Below are 19,628 nucleotides of genomic sequence, written 5' to 3'. Positions count from 1 at the left end.
ACACTGGACACTTTTGGATTGTGTGAGGCCCAATGAATATCTGAGCGCTATGTGACAAGCTCGATGGCACAGCTGTGACCTAAGTGACTAGAGGATAAGGGAGATTGGATTGCTTTTAAAAAAGCAGTTTGCGGAGCAGTGGGTAAACAGCAATGCCAGCCTGTCAGGAAGCCTTAAAAGGCAGCCCAACAACCAACACCACTGATACACCACTATATAGCCTCCCCTTGCACTGCACACAGTGACTGGTGTGTTGTGCAGGCCAAATAGCTATCAGCAGCAGAAGCAGTTTTTTTTTCTTCTCAGCAGGACAAAAAAAAAAAATTGGGATTGCTTTTAAAAAAGCAGTTTGAGGCCCAATGAATATCTGAGCGCTATGTGACAGGCTCGATGGCACAGCTGTGACCAAAGTGACTAGAGGATAAGGGAGATTGGATTGCTTTTAAAAAAGCAGTTTGCGGAGCAGTGGGTAAACAGCAATGCCAGCCTGTCAGGAAGCCTTAGAAGGCAGCCCAACAACCAACACCACTGATACACCACTATATAGCCTCCCCTTGCACTGCACACACAGTGACTGGTGTGTTGTGCAGGCCAAATCGCTAGCAGCAGAAGCAGCTTTTTGGTCTTCTTACCTGCCTAACGCTCTCCCTACAGAATCAGCAGCAACCTCTCCCTATACTGAGATCGGCAGAAGTAAGATGGCGGTCGGCGTGCACGCCCTTTTATACCCCCTGTGACGCCCACCAAAGCAAGCCGATCACTTGCATGCCCTTCTGAAAGATGGTGGTGACCCGTGCCTATGTCATCACGTTGCCCACAGTGTCCGTGGATCCTGATTGGCTGAAAAAGAGCGCAAAACAAACTTTTGAAACGCGACTTTGGCGCGTAAGTCGCAGACCTCGTGGCCGACCTCATCCTAGGGTCGGGTTTCGTTTCATGAAACCCGACTTTGCCAAAAGTAGGCGACTTTTGAATTTTTTCGACCCGTTTCGCTCAACTCTACTTTTTAGCCCTTTCCTCAGACTGTAGCTCCTGGGAACAGGCCCTCACTCTTGTCCCTTCACTATAAAGCTTGGGCCTCATTATACAGCTGTACAGGGGTGTAGTGAAGGCTTTTTAGCCCTTTCCTCAGACTGTAGCTCCTGGGAACAGGCCCTCACTCTTGTCCCTTCACTATAAAGCTTGGGCCTCATTATACAGCTGTACAGGGGTCTAGTGAAGGCTTTTTAGCCCTTTCCTCAGTCTGTGGCTCCTGGGAACAGGCCCTCACTCCTGTCCCCTCACTATAGAGCCTGGGCCTCATTATACAGCTGTACAGGGGTCTAGTGAAGGCTTTTTAGCCCTTTCCTCAGACTGTAGCTCCTGAGAACAGGCCCTCCCTCCTGTCCCTTCACTATAAAGCCTGGGCCTCATTATACAGCTGTACAGGGGTCTAGTGAAGGCTTTTTAGCCCTTTCCTCAGACTGTAGCTCCTGGGCACAGGCCCTCACTCCTGTCCCTTCACTATAAAGCCTGGGCCTCATTATACAGCTGTACAGGGGTCTAGTGAAGGCTTTTTAGCCCTTTCCTCAGACTGTAGCTCCTGGGCACAGGCCCTCACTCCTGTCCTTTCACTATAAAGCCTGGGCCTCATTATGCAGCTGTACAGGAGTCTAGTGAAGGCTTTTTAGCCCTTTCCTCAGACTGTAGCTCCTGGGAACAGGCCCTCACTCCTGTCCCTTCACTATAAAGCCTTTGCCTCATTATACAGCTGTACAGGGGTCTAGTGAAGGCTTTTTAGCCCTTTCCTCAGACTGTAGCTCCTGGGAACAGGCCCTCACTCCTGTCCCTTCACTATAAAGCCTTTGCCTCATTATACAGCTGTACAGGGGTCTAGTGAAGGCTTTTTAGCTCTTTCCTCGGTCTGTAGCTCCTGGGCACAGGCCCTCACTCCTGTCCCTTCACTATAAAGCCTGGGCCTCATTATGCAGCTGTACAGGAGTCTAGTGAAGGCTTTTTAGCCCTTTCCTCAGACAGTAGCTCCTGGGAACAGGCCCTCACTCCTGTCCCTTCACTATAAAGCCTTTGCCTCATTATACAGCTGTACAGGGGTCTAGTGAAGGCTTTTTAGCCCTTTCCTCAGACTGTAGCTCCTGGGAACAGGCCCTCACTCCTGTCCCTTCACTATAAAGCCTTTGCCTCATTATACAGCTGTGCAGGGGTCTAGTGAAGGCTTTTTAGCTCTTTCCTCAGACTGTAGCTCCTGGGCACAGGCCCTCACTCCTGTCCCTTCACTATAAATCCTGGGCCTCATTATACAACTGTACAGGGGTCTAGTGAAGGCTTTTTAGCCCTTTCCTCAGACTGTAGCTCCTGGGAACAGGTCCTCACTCCTGTCCCTTCACTATAAAGCCTGGGCCTCGTTATACAGCTGTACAGGGGTCTAGTGAAGGCTTTTTAGCCCTTTCCTCAGACTGTAGCTCCTGGGCACAGGCCCTCACTCCTGTCCCTTAACTATAAAGCCTGGGCCTCATTATACAGCTGTACAGGGGTCTAGTGAAAGCTTTTTAGCCCTTTCCTCAGACTGTAGCTTCTGGGATCAGGCCCTCACTCCTATCCCTTCACTATAAAGCCTGGGCCTCATTATACAGCTGTACAGGGGTCTAGTGAAGGCTTTTTAGCCCTTTCCTCAGACTGTAGCTCCTGGGCACAGGCCCTCACTCCTGTCCCTTCACTATAAAGCTTGGGCCTCATTATACAGCTGTACAGGGGTCTACTGAAGGCTTTTTAGCCCTTTCCTCAGACTGGAGCTCCTGGGCACAGGCCCTCACTCCTGTCCCTTCACTATAAAGCCTGGGCCTCATTATACAGCTGTACAGGGGTCTAGTGAAGGCTTTTTAGCCCTTTCCTCAGACTGTAGCTCCTGGGAACAGGCCCTCACTCTTGTCCCTTCACTATAAAGCTTGGGCCTCATTATACAGCTGTACAGGGGTCTAGTGAAGGCTTTTTAGCCCTTTCCTCAGACTGTAGCTCCTGGGAACAGGCCCTCACTCCTGTCCCCTCACTATAGAGCCTGGGCCTCATTATACAGCTGTACTGGGGTCTAGTTAAGGCTTTTTAGCCCTTTCCTCAGACTGTAGCTCCTGGGCACAGGCCCTCACTCCTGTCCCTTCACTATAAAGCCTGGGCCTCATTATACAGCTGTACAGGGGTCTAGTGAAGGCTTTTTAGCCCTTTCCTCAGACAGTAGCTCCTGGGAACAGGCCCTCACTCCTGTCCCTTTACTATAAAGCCTTTGCCTCATTATACAGCTGTACAGGGGTCTAGTGAAGGCATTTTAGCCCTTTCCTCAGACTGTAGCTCCTGGGCACAGGCCCTCACTCCTGTCCCTTCACTATAAAGCCTTTGCCTCATTATACAGCTGTACAGGGGTCTAGTGAAGGCTTTTTAGCTCTTTCCTCAGACTGTAGCTCCTGGGCACAGGCCCTCACTCCTGTCCCTTCACTATAAATCCTGGGCCTCATTATACAGCTGTACAGGGGTCTAGTGAAGGCTTTTTAGCCCTTTCCTCAGACTGTAGCTCCTGGGAACAGGTCTTCACTCCTGTCCCTTCACTATAAAGCCTGGGCCTCGTTATACAGCTGTACAGGGGTCTAGTGAAGGCTTTTTAGCCCATTCCTCAGACTGTAGCTCCTGGGAACAGGTCCTCACTCCTGTCCCTTCACTATAAAGCCTGAGCCTCATTATACAGCTGTACAGGGGTCTAGTGAAGGTTTTTTAGCTCTTTCCTCAGTCTGTAGCTCCTGGGAACAGGCCCTCACTCCTGTCCCTTCACTATAAAGCCTGGGCCTCGTTATACAGCTGTACAGGGGTCTAGTGAAGGCTTTTTAGCCCATTCCTCAGACTGTAGCTCCTGGGAACAGGTCCTCACTCCTGTCCCTTCACTATAAAGCCTGGGCCTCATTATACAGCTGTACAGGGGTCTAGTGAAGGCTTTTTAGCCCTTTCCTCAGACTGTAGCTCCTGGGCACAGGCCCTCACTCCTGTCCCTTCACTATAAAGCCTGGTCCTCATTATACAGCTGTACAGGGGTCTAGTGAAGGCTTTTTAGCCCTTTCCTCAGACTGTAGCTCCTGGGAACAGATCCTCACTCCTGTCCCTTCACTATAAAGCCTGGTCCTCATTATACAGCTGTACAGGGGTCTAGTGAAGGCTTTTTAGCCCTTTCCTCAGTCCGTAGCTCCTGGGAACAGGCCCTCACTCCTGTCCCTTCACTATAAGGCATGGGCCTCATTATACAGCTGTACAGGGGTCTAGTGAAGGCTTTTTAGCTCTTTCCTCAGACTGTAGCTCCTGGGCACAGGCCCTCACTCCTGTCCCTTCACTATAAAGCCTGGGCCTCATTATACAGTTGTACAGGGGTCTAGTGAAGGCTTTTTAGCCCTTTCCTCAGACTGTAGCTCCTGGGCACAGGCCCTCACTCCTGTCCCTTCACTATAAAGCCTGGGCCTCATTATACAGTTGTACAGGGGTCTAGTGAAGGCTTTTTAGCCCTTTCCTCAGACTGTAGCTCCTGGGCACAGGCCCTCACTCCTGTCCCTTCACTATAAAGCCTGGGCCTCATTTTACAGCTGTACAGGGGTCTAGTGAAGGCTTTTTAGCCCTTTCCTCGGTCTGTAGCTCCTGGGCACAGGCCCTCACTCCTGTCCCTTCACTATAAAGCCTGGGCCTCATTATGCAGCTGTACAGGAGTCTAGTGAAGGCTTTTTAGCCCTTTCCTCAGACAGTAGCTCCTGGGAACAGGCCCTCACTCCTGTCCCTTCACTATAAAGCCTTTGCCTCATTATACAGCTGTACAGGGGTCTAGTGAAGGCTTTTTAGCCCTTTCCTCAGACTGTAGCTCCTGGGCACAGGCCCTCACTCCTGTCCCTTCACTATAAAACCTTTGCCTCATTATACAGCTGTACAGGGGTCTAGTGAAGGCTTTTTAGCTCTTTCCTCAGACTGTAGCTCCTGGGCACAGGCCCTCACTCCTGTCCCTTCACTATAAATCCTGGGCCTCATTATACAGCTGTACAGTGGTCTAGTGAAGGCTTTTTAGCCCTTTCCTCAGACTGTAGCTCCTGGGAACAGGTCCTCACTCCTGTCCCTTCACTATAAAGCCTGGGCCTCGTTATACAGCTGTACAGGGGTCTAGTGAAGGCTTTTTAGCCCTTTCCTCAGTCTGTAGCTCCTGGGAACAGGTCCTCACTCCTGTCCCTTCACTATAAAGCCTGGGCCTCATTATACAGCTGTACAGGGGTCTAGTGAAGGTTTTTTAGCTCTTTCCTCAATCTGTAGCTCCTGGGATCAGGCCCTCACTCCTGTCCCTTCACTATAAAGCCTGGGCCTCACTATACAGCTGTACAGAGGTCTAGTGAAGGTTTTTTTAGCTCTTTCCTCAGTCTGTAGCTCCTGGGAACAGGTCCTCACTCCTTCCCTTCACTATAAAGCCTGGGCCTCATTATACAGCTGTACAGGGGTCTAGTGAAGGCTTTTTAGCCCTTTCCTCAGACTGTAGCTTCTGGGCACAGGCCCTCACTCCTGTCCCTTCACTATAAAGCCTGGTCCTGATTATACAGCTGTACAGGGGTCTAGTGAAGGCTTTTTAGCCCTTTCCTCAGACTGTAGCTCCTGGGAACAGGCCCTCACTCCTGTCCCTTCACTATAAAGCCTGGTCCTCATTATACAGCTGTACAGGGGTCTAGTGAAGGCTTTTTAGCCCTTTCCTCAGTCCGTAGCTCCTGGGAACAGGCCCTCACTCCTGTCCCTTCACTATAAAGCCTGGGCCTCATTATACAGCTGTACAGGGGTCTAGTGAAGGCTTTTTAGCTCTTTCCTCAGTCTGTAGCTCCTGGGAACGGGCCCTCACTCCTGTCCCTTCACTATAAAGCCTGGGCCTCACTATACAGCTGTACAGGGGTCTAGTGAAGGTTTTTTAGCTCTTTCCTCAGTCTGTAGCTCCTGGGAACAGATCCTCACTCCTTTCCCTTCACTATAAAGCCTGGGCCTCATTATACAGCTGTACAGGGGTCTAGTGAAGGCTTTTTAGCCCTTTCCTCAGACTGTAGCTCCTGGGAACAGGCCCTCACTCCTATCCCTTCACTATAAAGCCTGGGCCTCATTATACAGCTGTACAGGGGTCTAGTGAAGGCCCGGATCCCTGGAGCGCTCCCGATAATCAGCTGCATGTGTCGCTCTCCATGCAGGTGCTGTGACTATCACACAGCGTGACACACACAGCTGATTATCGGGAGCGCTCCAGCACACTGAGTCCTGCACACACTGAGGCCCCTGATCATGTGACCCCTGACTCCTCCCCTCCTGTGACCTCATCACAGGTCCTGTGAGCACAGAGCAGTCATATATGTGGCAGACACTCCTGGATCTTCTGCTTTCTGGGCAGGTTCCTCCTGTGAGTCCTATTAACCCTTTCGCTCCCTGTATTCTCCTTTCTGACAGGACAATATCTGAATTCGGACAGTGTGACAGGCATTTAAGCAATGTGGAAGGAAAAAATGACAATTGTACTTTTTTTCCTCACAAAAATGTGACTTTAGCCCCAAAATTGGCAGCGTAACAAATCCTTATTCCCCCACTGTAGTTTGTAGACTCCATATACAGATCCCTTAAGTGTGAAAAGAGCTGAATTCCCCACTTAAATTATTGCATTTTGGAAATTGCCCCCACTGGGAATTTATCTCCAGGTAAAGGCACAATTGTGTCTCCATGGGGGTTGTGCTCACAGCCCAACATCGTGTGGCCTCCAAAGAAATGCCACCCCGCACCATTACTGACCTCTGCCAAACCGGTCATGCTGAAGGATGTTGCAGGCAGCAGATCGCTCTCCACGGCGTCTCCAGACTCTGTCACGGCTGTCACATGTGCTCAGTGTGAACCTGCTTCCATCTGTGAAGAACACAGGGCGCCAGTGGCGAATTTGCCTATCCTGGTGTTCTGTGGGAAATGCCAAGCATCCTGTACGGTATTGGGCTGTGAGCACAACCCCCATCTGTGGACGTCGGGCCCTCAGACCATCCTCATGGAGTTGTTTTGTAACCGTTTGTGCAGACACATGAACATTTGTGGCCTGCTGAAGATCATTTTGCAGGGCTCTGGCAGTGCTCCTCCTGTTCCTCCTTGCATAAAGGTGGAGGTAGCGGTCCTGCTGCTGGGTTGTTGCCCTCATACGGCCCCCTCCACATCTCCTAGTGTACTGGCCTGTCTCCTGGTAGCACCTCCAGCCTCTGGACACTACGCTGACTGACACAGCAAACCTTCTTGCCACAGCTCGCATCGATGTGCCATCCTGGATGAGCTGCACTACCTGAGCCACTTGTGTCAGTTGTAGAGTCCGTCTCATGTTACTACAAGTGTGAAAGCACAACCAACATTCAAAAGTGACCAAAACATCAGCCAGAAAGCATTGGTACTGAGATGTGGTCTGTGGTCCACACCTGCAGAACCACTCCTTTATTGAGGGTGTCTTGATAATTGCCAATAATTTCCATCTGTTGTCTATTGCATTTGCACAACAGCATGTGAAATTGATTGTCAGTCAGTGTTGCTTCCTAAGTGGACAGTTTGATTTCACAGAAGTTTGATTTACTTGGAGTTATATTCTGTTGTTTAAGTGTTCCCTTTATTTTTTTGAACCGTGTATATAGATAGATTTTTTTTTCTTTACGTTGGATGGTCCAATTCCAGCTATTGCTGTGTGATCTGTGATTTCTATCTACTCCACTGTGTACAGGATAATAGAGTGTAATAAAGTAGTTATGGACGTGACGTAACTAACATTGTGCAGTGACTCTGCTTTCCATATAGTGATGGATATTTCTTGTTGCTGAAACTGTGATATTTTTTTCTACTTTAAACCTTTTTTAAACACCTCTGATCAGTGCGATCACACAACATACAAGCCTCTGATGGCTCCGGTGATGCCCTGTACTACTGTAGTGCCGTGTATCATCACTGCCCATCAGTTTAATACTAACGGCCCCATACACATGAGATCAGAGTTGGCTGAACGGTCATTTGGCAGACGGCGATCTCTCCCGACTCCCCCATATACACAAATATTCCAGCTTTCCTGTGGTCTGTATGAGAGAGTCGCCTCCAGACTCCTCTAGCGGAGGATTATCTACAGGAAGAACAAACGGATTATCCTCTGAAATTCAGGATGCCGGATCCTTCTCTGCCCTGACATCATCTGTCGGGAGGCCCCCAAATACATTATATGGTCGGCCAAACCCCCCGAAATCAGTGCTTTCATGGAACTTTAGTGTAATGTGTATGGGGGCGTTATAAGGTAACTTATTGGACGCTGCCTCTGGCCCGGCCTAATAGACCTTCATACATTGCAGCCCAGACCCCGTTATTAGGCATGTAAGTATCGGAGTAACTAGGCCGCCCCATACTATCGAGTACTTGGGGGCGGGGGGCATTCATCCAAACTCTGTCACACCTTCTTAGATGCCATGTTTGCTTTTCACAGCAGCAAGTGGTTAAACTGTCAGGGATTTGTTGCAGCCTCCTCTGTGCCGTCCCTGCGGTGTACATCTATGTTCTGGGGACCAAAAAGATTCATTTCTTTTTAATAAATGTTTAACATGTTAAAAATTATAAAATGTGTCTTCTGCTTTTTGCATATTTTTTTCTTCTTACAAGAATTGTTGGAGCCACTTTTTCTTTAGAAACATTTTAATGTCGGCTTTTTCTGGAGTTTTTCTTGTAATATAGGAAAGCCTAAGGCCAGAAATAATCCCCATAAATCACTGTACATGGAGACTTTGGGATCAGATCATTTCTGTCCGTTGTGATTTTGGAAACAAAAAATCTTTTCTAAAAGCCTCAAACTTCTGTGTGTGACTCAGAGCTGAGATCTAACGAGAAGATTCCAGTGCGGGGAAGACGGGAAACATTCATATAGACGGCCGGCGGGGATGGAGGCAGTGACCGACTCTGGCCACATCTGTCTCTAGAGCCGCAGTAGAAGATGAAGATGTCGTCCTCATCATGAAGGAGTTATTTCTCATGTCACGTGTAATGAATATCTCCTGCAGTATTGCTAATGCCGATTCCAGTGTCGGTAATGAGACGAGAATTAGCGTTATGGAAGATGAGTCTATGAGGAACGTGTTCAGCTGCCGACTCCGAGGAGGAAACTGCTTGTTGTCTGTGGCCTAAATATATAGGTTTTATTAGTAGATGTCAGGGAAGAAAACTAAACCCTGTAAGATAATAAATCTCCTCATATGTTTCCCTTATTATCTCCAGTAAGTGTATTATTACACAGGATTCTTATGATGTTACATCGGATCATCTTCTTCTCATTCAGGTCTCTACAATATCGGATCCTCTCAGTGAAGATCTTCTACAGAAGAGAATTTTCCTGATTTACCCATCAAGGATGGATATGGACAGAGAAAAGATGGCGGGGAGGATGTTACACCTCACCCTAGAGATCCTCTTCCATCTCACTGGAGAGGTGAGAGAGTCTGATGACGTCACATTACATCATTCTTATCTATGGGAATAACAGATGGACAGAACTGGAGAGGTGAGGACTCTGAAAATGTCTGTAGTGAGATTTATTAATGTGTCTCTCCATTACCAGGATTATACAGTGGTGAAGAAGACCTCTAGTGATCGCTGTCAGGACCCTGTGTCTGAGGGATGTGGAAGACCCCTGAGCCCAATCACGGGGTCTCCACCTCACCCCCTGATCCATGAGGACATCAATGACCAGAAGATCCTAGAACTCCTCTACAAGATGATTGAGCTGCTGGCTGGAGAGGTGACACTGCTGGGAATGCTGGGACATTATACAATAACGCTATGAAGGGATCGGGGGGATGACGGTATCATTGTATGTGTCAGGTTCCTATAAGGTGTCAGGATGTCGCTGTCTATTTCTCCATGGAAGAGTGGGAGTATTTAGAAGGACACAGAGATCTGTACAAGGACGTCATAATGGAGGTTCCCCAGCACCTCACATCTCCAGGTAATAGACAGGACTAAATACACATGGCCTATAATTATCTATGTAGAGAATGAATTCAGTCCCTGTAGGTGTTTCCTCCAGATCTATCCAGTAAGAGGACAACACCAGAGAGATGTCCCCGTCCTCTTCTTCCACAGGACTATAACCAAGAAGATCCCAGTGCTCCTCAGGATCATCAGGTAGATGGAGAGAAGGTGTCAGGAGATCTCCCCTATGATGTGTAGACGGCTGTGAAGGTCTTGTGCTCAGTCTTGTTTTATCCACCAGTATTATATGTTTTATACTTGTGTAATGAGAACGGTGGAGATGGCAGGATTAGAGCTGGTCATAGATGGGACTTCTCCATCTGTCGGTGACTTTTACAATATTTGTTTCAGGGTGAAGATCTGACCCATATTAATACTACAGAGACATATGTGAGAGATGATGAGTGGTGTAAAGAGGAGATTCCCACATATGACTACCCAGGTGAGTAGTAACCACCGAATGCAGAGAAGTCACAGATTCCTCTCAGTCACCGGCTGTGGCTGCTTTATCGGTGGTGTAGTCCGGCCGTATTACCATGATCACCATTTTGCGTCTAGACCACAACATTATCATCCACCCAAAACTGTTCAAATGACTTTGGGCATTGAAAGCCCTTTTCTATAGAACTTACGACCTGGAGGATCCACCCCCCCTGGGATTAGTGTGAGGGTGATCCCTTAAGGCATGATCAATATGATTGCTTGTACTGACCCAACATAGGCCGAGTGCACGCTTAAAGAGTCATACCGAACGCAGAGTTAGATGTCTACTCCTTTCTCAGCAAAGGCTTGCACACAACTGAAGTTTATTCTCAAGACAAAGAGACAGGCGATGGGTGTCACACAATCTTCTGAGTAGCCAGTGTCAGTCTATGATAGGTCCATTTCAGCTTCACTTCCATATATGGTATCCAGTATCTCAGCTTCTGCATTCCAAGGATTCCTTCCAGGGTGTTGTCTGAAAGACACAGACGCCATCTTGGTACACCATATCCGAACTGACTTATATAAGGTTTAATAATTGATTTCAGTAGCCATTCTCTCCTTCACATTAGGAGACGCTAACCGTTACCTGCCCAGATCTGTAACTATAAAGCCAACTGACAGCATACATAGAATGTGCTGACAAGATAGAAAATCACTTGTAGAAAAATATGTGCTTTATGTGGTGCTCTAATTACATATTCATCTGTATTACATCTAGCAAAATGTCACTGGCGATGTCGGCGCCTGCGCAGTAGTATCTATACGTAAGAGATAGAGGCTACTGCGCAGGCGCCACTGGTGTCATTTTGCTGGATGTAATTTTTCTAAGCCTCACAATAGCCACAATATTATAGGCATTATCAACAATAATATCAATGCTATTATATGCATTATGTAATAATGCGGGGCAGGTCAGTGAGGGGTCAGCAATGACCAGCCAGGTCTTTCCCCGGAAGGAACAACCACGGGAAGGGCAGTCTCCAATGAAGGAAACCACCTATGCCAAAACATGGTATCCATCCACAGAAAGCTGTTTCGGGGTATTGCCCCTCATCAGTGTGGAGTAGGAAACTGGCTGGTAGGAGCAATGCCTAGTAAAAGACTGTGAAAATGAGGATGAATGAACTCATGGAGATCAACATCCAACACTGCGGAGACACCATCACGTGTTTCTCAACGCAGTGATTCTAGAGCACTGCCCCCATCCCTTATGGGAAATATGCAAAACATGCAAAACAGAAGCCGCGGAGACACCATCACATGTTTCTCAACGCAAGCAATGACTAGCCAGGTCTTTCCCCGGGAAGGAACAACCACGGGAAGGGCAGTCTCCAATGAAGGAAACCACCTATGCCAAAACATGGTATCCATCCACAGACAGCTGTTTCGGGGTATTGCCCCTCATTTTCACAGTGAGGGGTCAGCGACCTGTCATAAGCTAATACAGATGAATATGTAATCAGAGCACAACAAAGCCCCGCCCACAGCCCCGCCCCCGAGCACGAGAATATCATTAACTGAAAACTACAAATACAGATTACACAACAACCACAAGACGGATTTCATCACCAGGTATCATTGTAATCAGTATAACGGCGCTGACCTGACAGTGTCTGTAGGTTACTGAGCACAATCCTGCTGACAGGTTCCCTTTAAGACATCTCAGCTCTGTACTATTATACACAGTTCTCTTTAAATGTGTAATATTTCTTCATGAAACTCATCTGACAGAAAATATTGGAGCTTACAATGGTTTAGATTGTGACGTCACCGAGCCCCATACTCTAATTACCCCAGAGAGGTTTCACCACTAGCTACTCATTTATTACTGATGGAGACTGAGGAGTTTGATCATTTCAGTAGATGTTATTGTCTATAGTCACAGTGTTTGATTACAGTAGTGTCCAAAATCCTCTGATTTAACCTCTTCCCGCAGCCAGTTTTGTGTTCTTAATCAGGCCCCATTATTAATATCTGACGTGTGTCACTTTATGTGGTGGTAAGTTTGGAATTCTTCACAAAGGATAATAGAAAACAGATGGATCTTACAAATTATTTTCCAGCTTCGCACTATACTCTATATACGATTATACTCTACTGTCTGGGCACATGGCAATGTTCAGAAGGGAAGGAGCGCCATTTAGCTATTTGAATGCAGATCTAGCTGGAATAGTTTGCTGACACAATGTATTGGGAGCACTGTTCATGGTCACCTGGCTGTTCATGGTGGACATCTTTTGAGCTTTCTTGGCTCTATCTTCTCTGCTTTCCATATCCCAGGGATTGCCTTGCTCATCGCCCTTTAACACCCTTACATGGATCTGGACTTACACTGGGACCCCTAGGCTTGGACTTGCTATTCTGTAGTGTTAGATGGCAAGAAGAATAGTCAGGTAGCTGGGTCAGAACCAGAAGGACAGAATACAGAACCAGAAGACACAAGAGTAGTCAGTAAACGGGCCACGGTCACAGCAGGGGATAAATACACAATCCGCAAGCTGAGCACAGAGGACTGAACCAGAGGAGAACAGCGCTGTATCTGGCAGATTCCGGCCATGTGCTTTGCGCTTTAGTAGGGTGTGGTACTATCCAATTGGCTGAAGTAGGAAGCAGATTACTCCAGCTGGACAGCAGGAACAGATCCCAGATGAGATTGGACACACCATATGCAGAAGCCCTAATATAACTAAATGACAGAAAACCAGAATAGTCGAAATCCCCATAAAGTGATTCCATTTTATAAATTAATTCCCTGAGGGTTGTAATCTATACACACGGGGTCAAAATTGTTGGTACCCCTCGTTTAATGACAGAAAAATCCACAATGGTCACAGAAATAACTTGAATCTCACAAAAGTAATAATAAATAAAAAATCTATGAAAATGAACAAATGAAAGTCAGACATTGCTTTTCAACCAGGCTTCCACAGAATGTGTAAATCGCGGTGTGTCCACTAATTAGCATCACAGGTGTCTACAATCCTGGAATCAGTGAGTGGCCTGTATAGAGGCTACAGATACTCACTGTGCTGTGTGGTGACATGGTGTGTATCACACTCAACATGGACCAGAGGAAGCGAAGGAAAGAGTTGTCTCAGGAGATTAGAAAGAAAATTATAGACAAACATGTTACAGGTAAAAGTTATAAGACCATCTCCAAGCAGCTTCATGTTCTTGTGACTAAAGTTGCACATATTATTCAGAAATTTAATATCCATAGGACTGTACCCAACCTCCCTGGACGTGGCCGCAGGAGGAAAATTGATGACAAATCAAAGAGACGGATAATATGAATAGTAACAAAAGAGCCCAGAAAAACTTGTAAGCAGATTAAAGGTGAACTTGAAGCTCAAGGAACATCAGTGTCAGATCACACCATCCGTCGTTCTATGAGCCAAAGTGGACTTCATGGGAGACGACCAAGGAGGACACCATTGTTGAAAAAAAATCAGACTGGAATTTGCTAAACTACATGTTGACAAGCTGCAAAGCCTCTGGGAGAATGTCCTATGGACAGATGAGACAAAAATGGAACTTTCTGGCAAGGCACGTCAGCTCTATGTTCTCAGATGGAAAAATGAGGCATATCACAAAAAGAACACTGTCCCTACTGTGAAACATGGAGAAGACTCTGTTACGTTCTGGGGCTGCTTTGCTGCATCTGGCACAGGGTGTCTAGAATCTCCATCGTACAATGAAATCTCAAGACTATCAAGGGATTCTAGAGAGAAATGTGCTGCCCAATGTCAGAAAGCTTGGTCTCAGTCGCAGGTCATGGGTCTTGCAACAGGATAATGACACACAATACACAGCTAAAAACAGGCAAGAATGGCTGAGAGGAAAATATTGGACTATTCTGAAGTGGCCTTCTATGAGCCCTGACCTAAATCCTAATGAGCATCTTTGGAAAGAGCTGAAACATGCCGTCTGGAAAAGGCAACCTTCAAACATGAGACAACTGAAGTAGTTGCTCTTGAAGAGTGGGCCAAAATACCTGTCGAGAGGAGCAGAAGTCTCATTGACAGCTACAGGAATCATTTTATTTCAACAATTGCCTCCAAAGGTTGTGCAATAAAATATTTTAGTTAAGGGTACAATCATTTCTGTCCAGGCCTATTTCATGAGTTTTATTTTTTTTTTAATTTTGTGGAAGCATGGCTGAAAAGCAATGTCTGACTTTCAGTTGTTCATTTTCATAGATTTTTTAATTATTATTACTTTTGTAAGATTAAAGTTATTTCTGTGACCATTGTGGGTTTCATTAAACAACGGGTACCAACAATTTTGACCATGTGTGTAGGAGGAGTGAATAATTTGACTCCACAGCAACTTTCCGGAAATTAACATCCAGTGGATGTTGGAGTGAAAATTACACATTTGCCATTTTATTACCCAGCACATAGTGCCCAGATTGTGCTCCAGGAGACACCGCAAATTAAGTGGATTCTTCTCACTATAATATTGCTAAGTACAGGGATCCTAAACGTTGTTTGCGCACACTGCAAGACTCCGAAGTGAGAGCGGATTTTGCTGGATTGGTTTATAGAAACTCTGTTGCTTTTCAACAGCCTTTGAGCCACTATTAGTGTGGGAACCTCTGTTTTTCCAATGACAGATGATGGACCTGAGTGGGGACTTGTTTTTTGTGAGATGAGAATTGGTATTATTTTCGCCTACATAACATTGATTGGTTTCTTTGTATTCGATATTTGGGAGGCAGAATGAACAAACAGTTGAACACCGCACACTACTGGCTCATCCAACAAGGTTTTCTATTACACTGTGAACTGTCATTGTCTTGGTAAATAATTAAAGCTTTTACATAGCTTGCCATTTTTATGGACAATTTAAGTAGAAATGTTCAAAAATATAAAACTAAAGGATATTTTAGTAATAAATAATGATTGTTTTTTTATCTTAGCAGATGACTGTACCAGGAGATCAGAGGGACAGTTGACATCTTCAATTTTTAAATCTGATGATCTTGAGATCCTACAAGATACAACTGAAGTGATTGCTATTACTCCAGATATATCATCATCCATTCATAGCAAAGATTTGTCATCTGATCTTATGAAACAGGTCCCATCTTCTGATTCATTACTGAGTAATAAGGGAAAGCAATGTCACAAAAAAGGCAATAAAAAACAAACTGCTACTAAAGCAGAGAAGTCATTCTCATGTTCAGAATGTGGGAAGTGTTTTACATGGAAATCAGATTTGGTTTATCACCATAGAACTCACACAGGGGAGAAGCCTTTTTCCTGTTCAGAATGTGGGAAATGTTTTATACAGAAATCAGATTTGGTTAATCACCATAGAACTCACACAGGGGAGAAGCCTTTTTCCTGTTCAGAATGTGGGAAATGTTTTATACAGAGATCACATTTTGTTACTCACCAGAGAACTCACACAGGAGAGAAGCCTTTTTCCTGTTCAGAATGTGGGAAATGTTTTAACCGGAAATCAAATTTTGTTAATCACCATAGAACTCACACAGGGGAGAAGCCTTTTTCCTGTTCAGAATGTGGGAAATGTTTTATACAGAAATCACATTTTGTTACTCACCAGAGAACTCACACAGGGGAGAAGCCTTTTTCCTGTTCTGAATGTGGGAAATGTTTTAACCGGAAATCAAATTTGGTTAATCACCATAGAACTCACACAGAGGAGAAGCCTTTTTCCTGTTCTGAATGTGGGAAATGTTTTAACCAGAAATCAGATTTGGTTAATCACCGTAGAGCTCACACAGGGGAGAAGCCTTTTTCCTGTTCAGAATGTGGGAAATGTTTTAACCAGAAATCAGATTTGGTTAATCACCATAGAACTCACACAGGGGAAAAGCCTTTTTCCTGTTCAGAATGTGGGAAATGTTTTGCACTTAAATCACAATTTGTTAGACACCAAAGAACTCACACAGGGGAGAAGCCTTTTTCCTGTTCAGAATGTGGGAAATGTTTTAACTGGAAATCACAATTGGTTTATCACCATAGAACTCACACAGGGGAGAATCCTTTTTCCTGTTCAGAATGTGGGAAATGTTTTAACCATAAATCAGAATTGGTTAATCACCATAAAACTCACACAGGGGAGAAGTCTTTTTCCTGTTCAGAATGTGGGAAATGTTTTGCACATAAGTCACATTTTGTTACTCACCAGAGAACTCACACAGGGGAGAAGCCTTTTTCCTGTTCAGAATGTGGGAAATGTTTTAACCAGAAATCAGATTTGGTTAATCACCATAAAACTCACACAGGGGAGAAGCCTTTTTCCTGTTCAGAATGTGGGAAATATTTTGCACATAAATCACATTTTGTTAATCACCAGAGAACACACACAGGGGAGAAACCTTTTTCATGTTCAGAATGCGGGAAATATTTTCCGTACAAATCAAATTTTGTTACCCACCAGAGAACTCACACAGGGGAGAAGCCTTTTTCATGTTCAGAATGTGGGAAATGTTTTTGCAATAAATCAGATTGTGTTAGGCACCAGAGAACTCACCAGGGGAGAAGCCTTTTTCATGTTCAGGATGTGGAATAATTTTTAACCAGAAAGGGAGTCTTGTTCCACACCAAATAACTCACACAGGGGAGAAACTTCTTTCTTGTTTAATTGAAAATAAATCTTGATCACATCAGAGAAGCCATTTTTCCTGTTCATAATGTGGGAAATGTTTTAACAGAAATGGAATCTTACTACTAATAATAATCTTTCTTTTTATATAGCACTAACCTATTCCGCAGCCTTTTACAGTTTGCACACATTATCATCACTGGCCCCAATGGGGCTCACAATGTAAATTCCCTATCAGTATGTCTTTTGAATGTGGGAGGAAACCCACGCAAACACGGGGAGAACATACAAACTCCTTGCAGATGTTGTCCTAGATGGGAGTTGAACCCAGGACTACAGCACTACAAGGCTGCAGTGCTAGCGACTGAGCCACCTCAACAGAGAACTTACACAGGGGAGAAGCCTTTATCCTGTTCAGAATGTGAGAAATATTTTAACCGGAAAGCGCTTCTTGTTAGACATCAGAGCAGTTACACAGGGGAGAAGCCTTTTTGATTTTCTTAATATAGTCAATATTTTACTTGGAAATCAGCTGTTAATAAACATCAGAGATGTCACATAGGGGAGAAGCCTTTTTTATGTTCATAATGTTGGAATAGTTTTAACCAAAATTGAACTTTCTTAAATGGGTTGTCTCTTGTCATTCCTCCTGTATGCTGAAAATAGGATAAAACTAAACTTTATTAATTCCAAATGTAAAACTATACCCATAATTCACCCCCTGCAGGTTAGTCAGAAGGTGACTAATAGAAAAAAACATATACCCAACATCTCAGTATATAGGGTGAGGTGATGTATACACACTCACTCTCCAAGCCTCTTATTTCTATGGGTTTCATTGTCCTCACCAAAGGCGTCATCAGGTGACTATTTAATATTGATCTATATTCAAGCGCGACTGGACAAAAAAAAATTAAAATCATGTTATCTGAAACAGAAAACTAGCCACATATCGGCAGATCCCAGACTTCAAACTTTATACTTCGTATAGTTTTTACATCACGAGGGACATGGATCTATCATTCTACAGGAAACAACCTAGGGGTTTTCAGCCTTGGTTGGAAGAATACAGAGCTGCTCCACTGACCATCGCTGAACCATGGATACGTTTGGAGAAGCCAGGTTGTGATCCTCGGATCAACTGGCCTTTTTTTTAGCTTGTATGGACTGAATGGATTGTCATCTTCCTACACTTGTTGTTACCTCCTCTTTGTGCGTGCCACAGGTGGGGTAGCAACCCCTGGAGCAAATCAGCGGAAGGATGAGACTCTGCAATGTGCACTCTGTTGGGTATTTTGCTGGGACTGTTCTATGTGTTATCTGCCTGTTTTGTGGTACAATAAAGCATTGCCACACTGCATTACCCTCACTGTGTGTGTGTTGTCTGAGTAGCGTTATGCCCATGTTAAAGGGAGAGCCTGCGTTCGGTGGGATGATCCCTGATCCATGTTGTTTCGGCCAGCGGACCGGGGTGCGCGCTGACCACCCCATGTCTCCACAGGCATGCTTCAATAGTCTCAATGGGAGGCTAGAAGCTGCTATAACCCGATCAGCTCTGCTACATGCAGGCAATGATCAGATCACCTGCATGTAGCAGAGTTGCTCACTTGCTATGAGCGCCAACCACTGGGCAGAGCTCATAGGATCCGGCAGTGACAACCATAGAGGTCTGCTGGAGACCTCTGGTTGTCATGCCAACCTATCGGTGACTCGTGATCACGTGACAGGGTCACCGATGTGCGGGATTTCTGGCCCATCATGTGCGAGAAAAGATGTGGGCTCAGCGCCAGATCCCGCATCAAAAGGAGGGAGTCCGACATCAGCATACAGTTACACCCGATGTCAGAAAGGGGTTAAAGGGGATTGTTTTTACAGAGACAGAAGTGGTAATCAATCATGTATACATACAAATAATTACAGAAATACACAGATTCTAATGTTAAATAGTATAGAGTTACCACAAGAAAATATAATTTGTGTAAATCATGTGTAGATATAAAAATTCAGGCAAATGTCAAATGTTCAAAAACAGCAAAAAGCAGAGATGCCGACCTGCCCAGACCTCCAAACAAATGCACTATCAGGGTGAGTGGGCCCATATAGTTAAGATGGCGGCAACACAGGTGCAAGAATACCGATGAGACAACCGCTCACAACCTACCAATGTGTGGAGGGGCGGTTGCTTGGTATATTAATGCACAATGAAGACTTGTATGCGGCGCTGTTCACACAATGGTAATGCACATCATCCAGGCTAACAGCCTATTAGTTACGCCCATACTATTAGATCAGGCGGGCTGCCTAGCGCCATCCAAATGCATCCCATGTGAACAGACACCACAGTTTACAAGACTGAATGGGCCCAACTGCACCCTGAAAAATAAAGTGCAAAAAACACATATAAAAAATATGAGAGGTATTAGTTAATATTTTGGCCAAAATATGTAAGCAAGTAACCCACGTCATGCGTTGGCCTAAAAAAGTGTCAAAGGACTCACAAAAATTGCTTCTTCTAC

At 45.4% G+C, this 19,628-nt stretch overlaps 1 protein-coding gene across 1 annotated transcript in view; it reads left to right on the top strand.

Moving 5' to 3' along the window:
- The window catches only part of LOC141077550 (uncharacterized), a 93,953-nt gene extending 75,483 nt beyond the window's left edge, over positions 1–18,470 (top strand). The window contains 2 exon segments of the mRNA XM_073564552.1: positions 9,985–9,999; positions 15,704–18,470. Of these exon segments, the coding sequence (XP_073420653.1) occupies positions 9,985–9,999; positions 15,704–17,079 (1,391 nt within the window). The 3' untranslated portion in view covers positions 17,080–18,470.
- The last annotated feature ends 1,158 nt before the right edge of the window (positions 18,471–19,628 follow it).

This window comes from Dendrobates tinctorius, unplaced genomic scaffold, assembly GCF_039654945.1.
Source record: "Dendrobates tinctorius isolate UK_male_01 unplaced genomic scaffold, ASM3965494v1 ptg000456l, whole genome shotgun sequence".
NCBI classification, from domain to species: Eukaryota; Metazoa; Chordata; class Amphibia; order Anura; family Dendrobatidae; genus Dendrobates; species Dendrobates tinctorius.
Note: the sequence above shows the minus strand (reverse complement) of the source record. Positions and strands in the feature narration are given on the sequence as shown.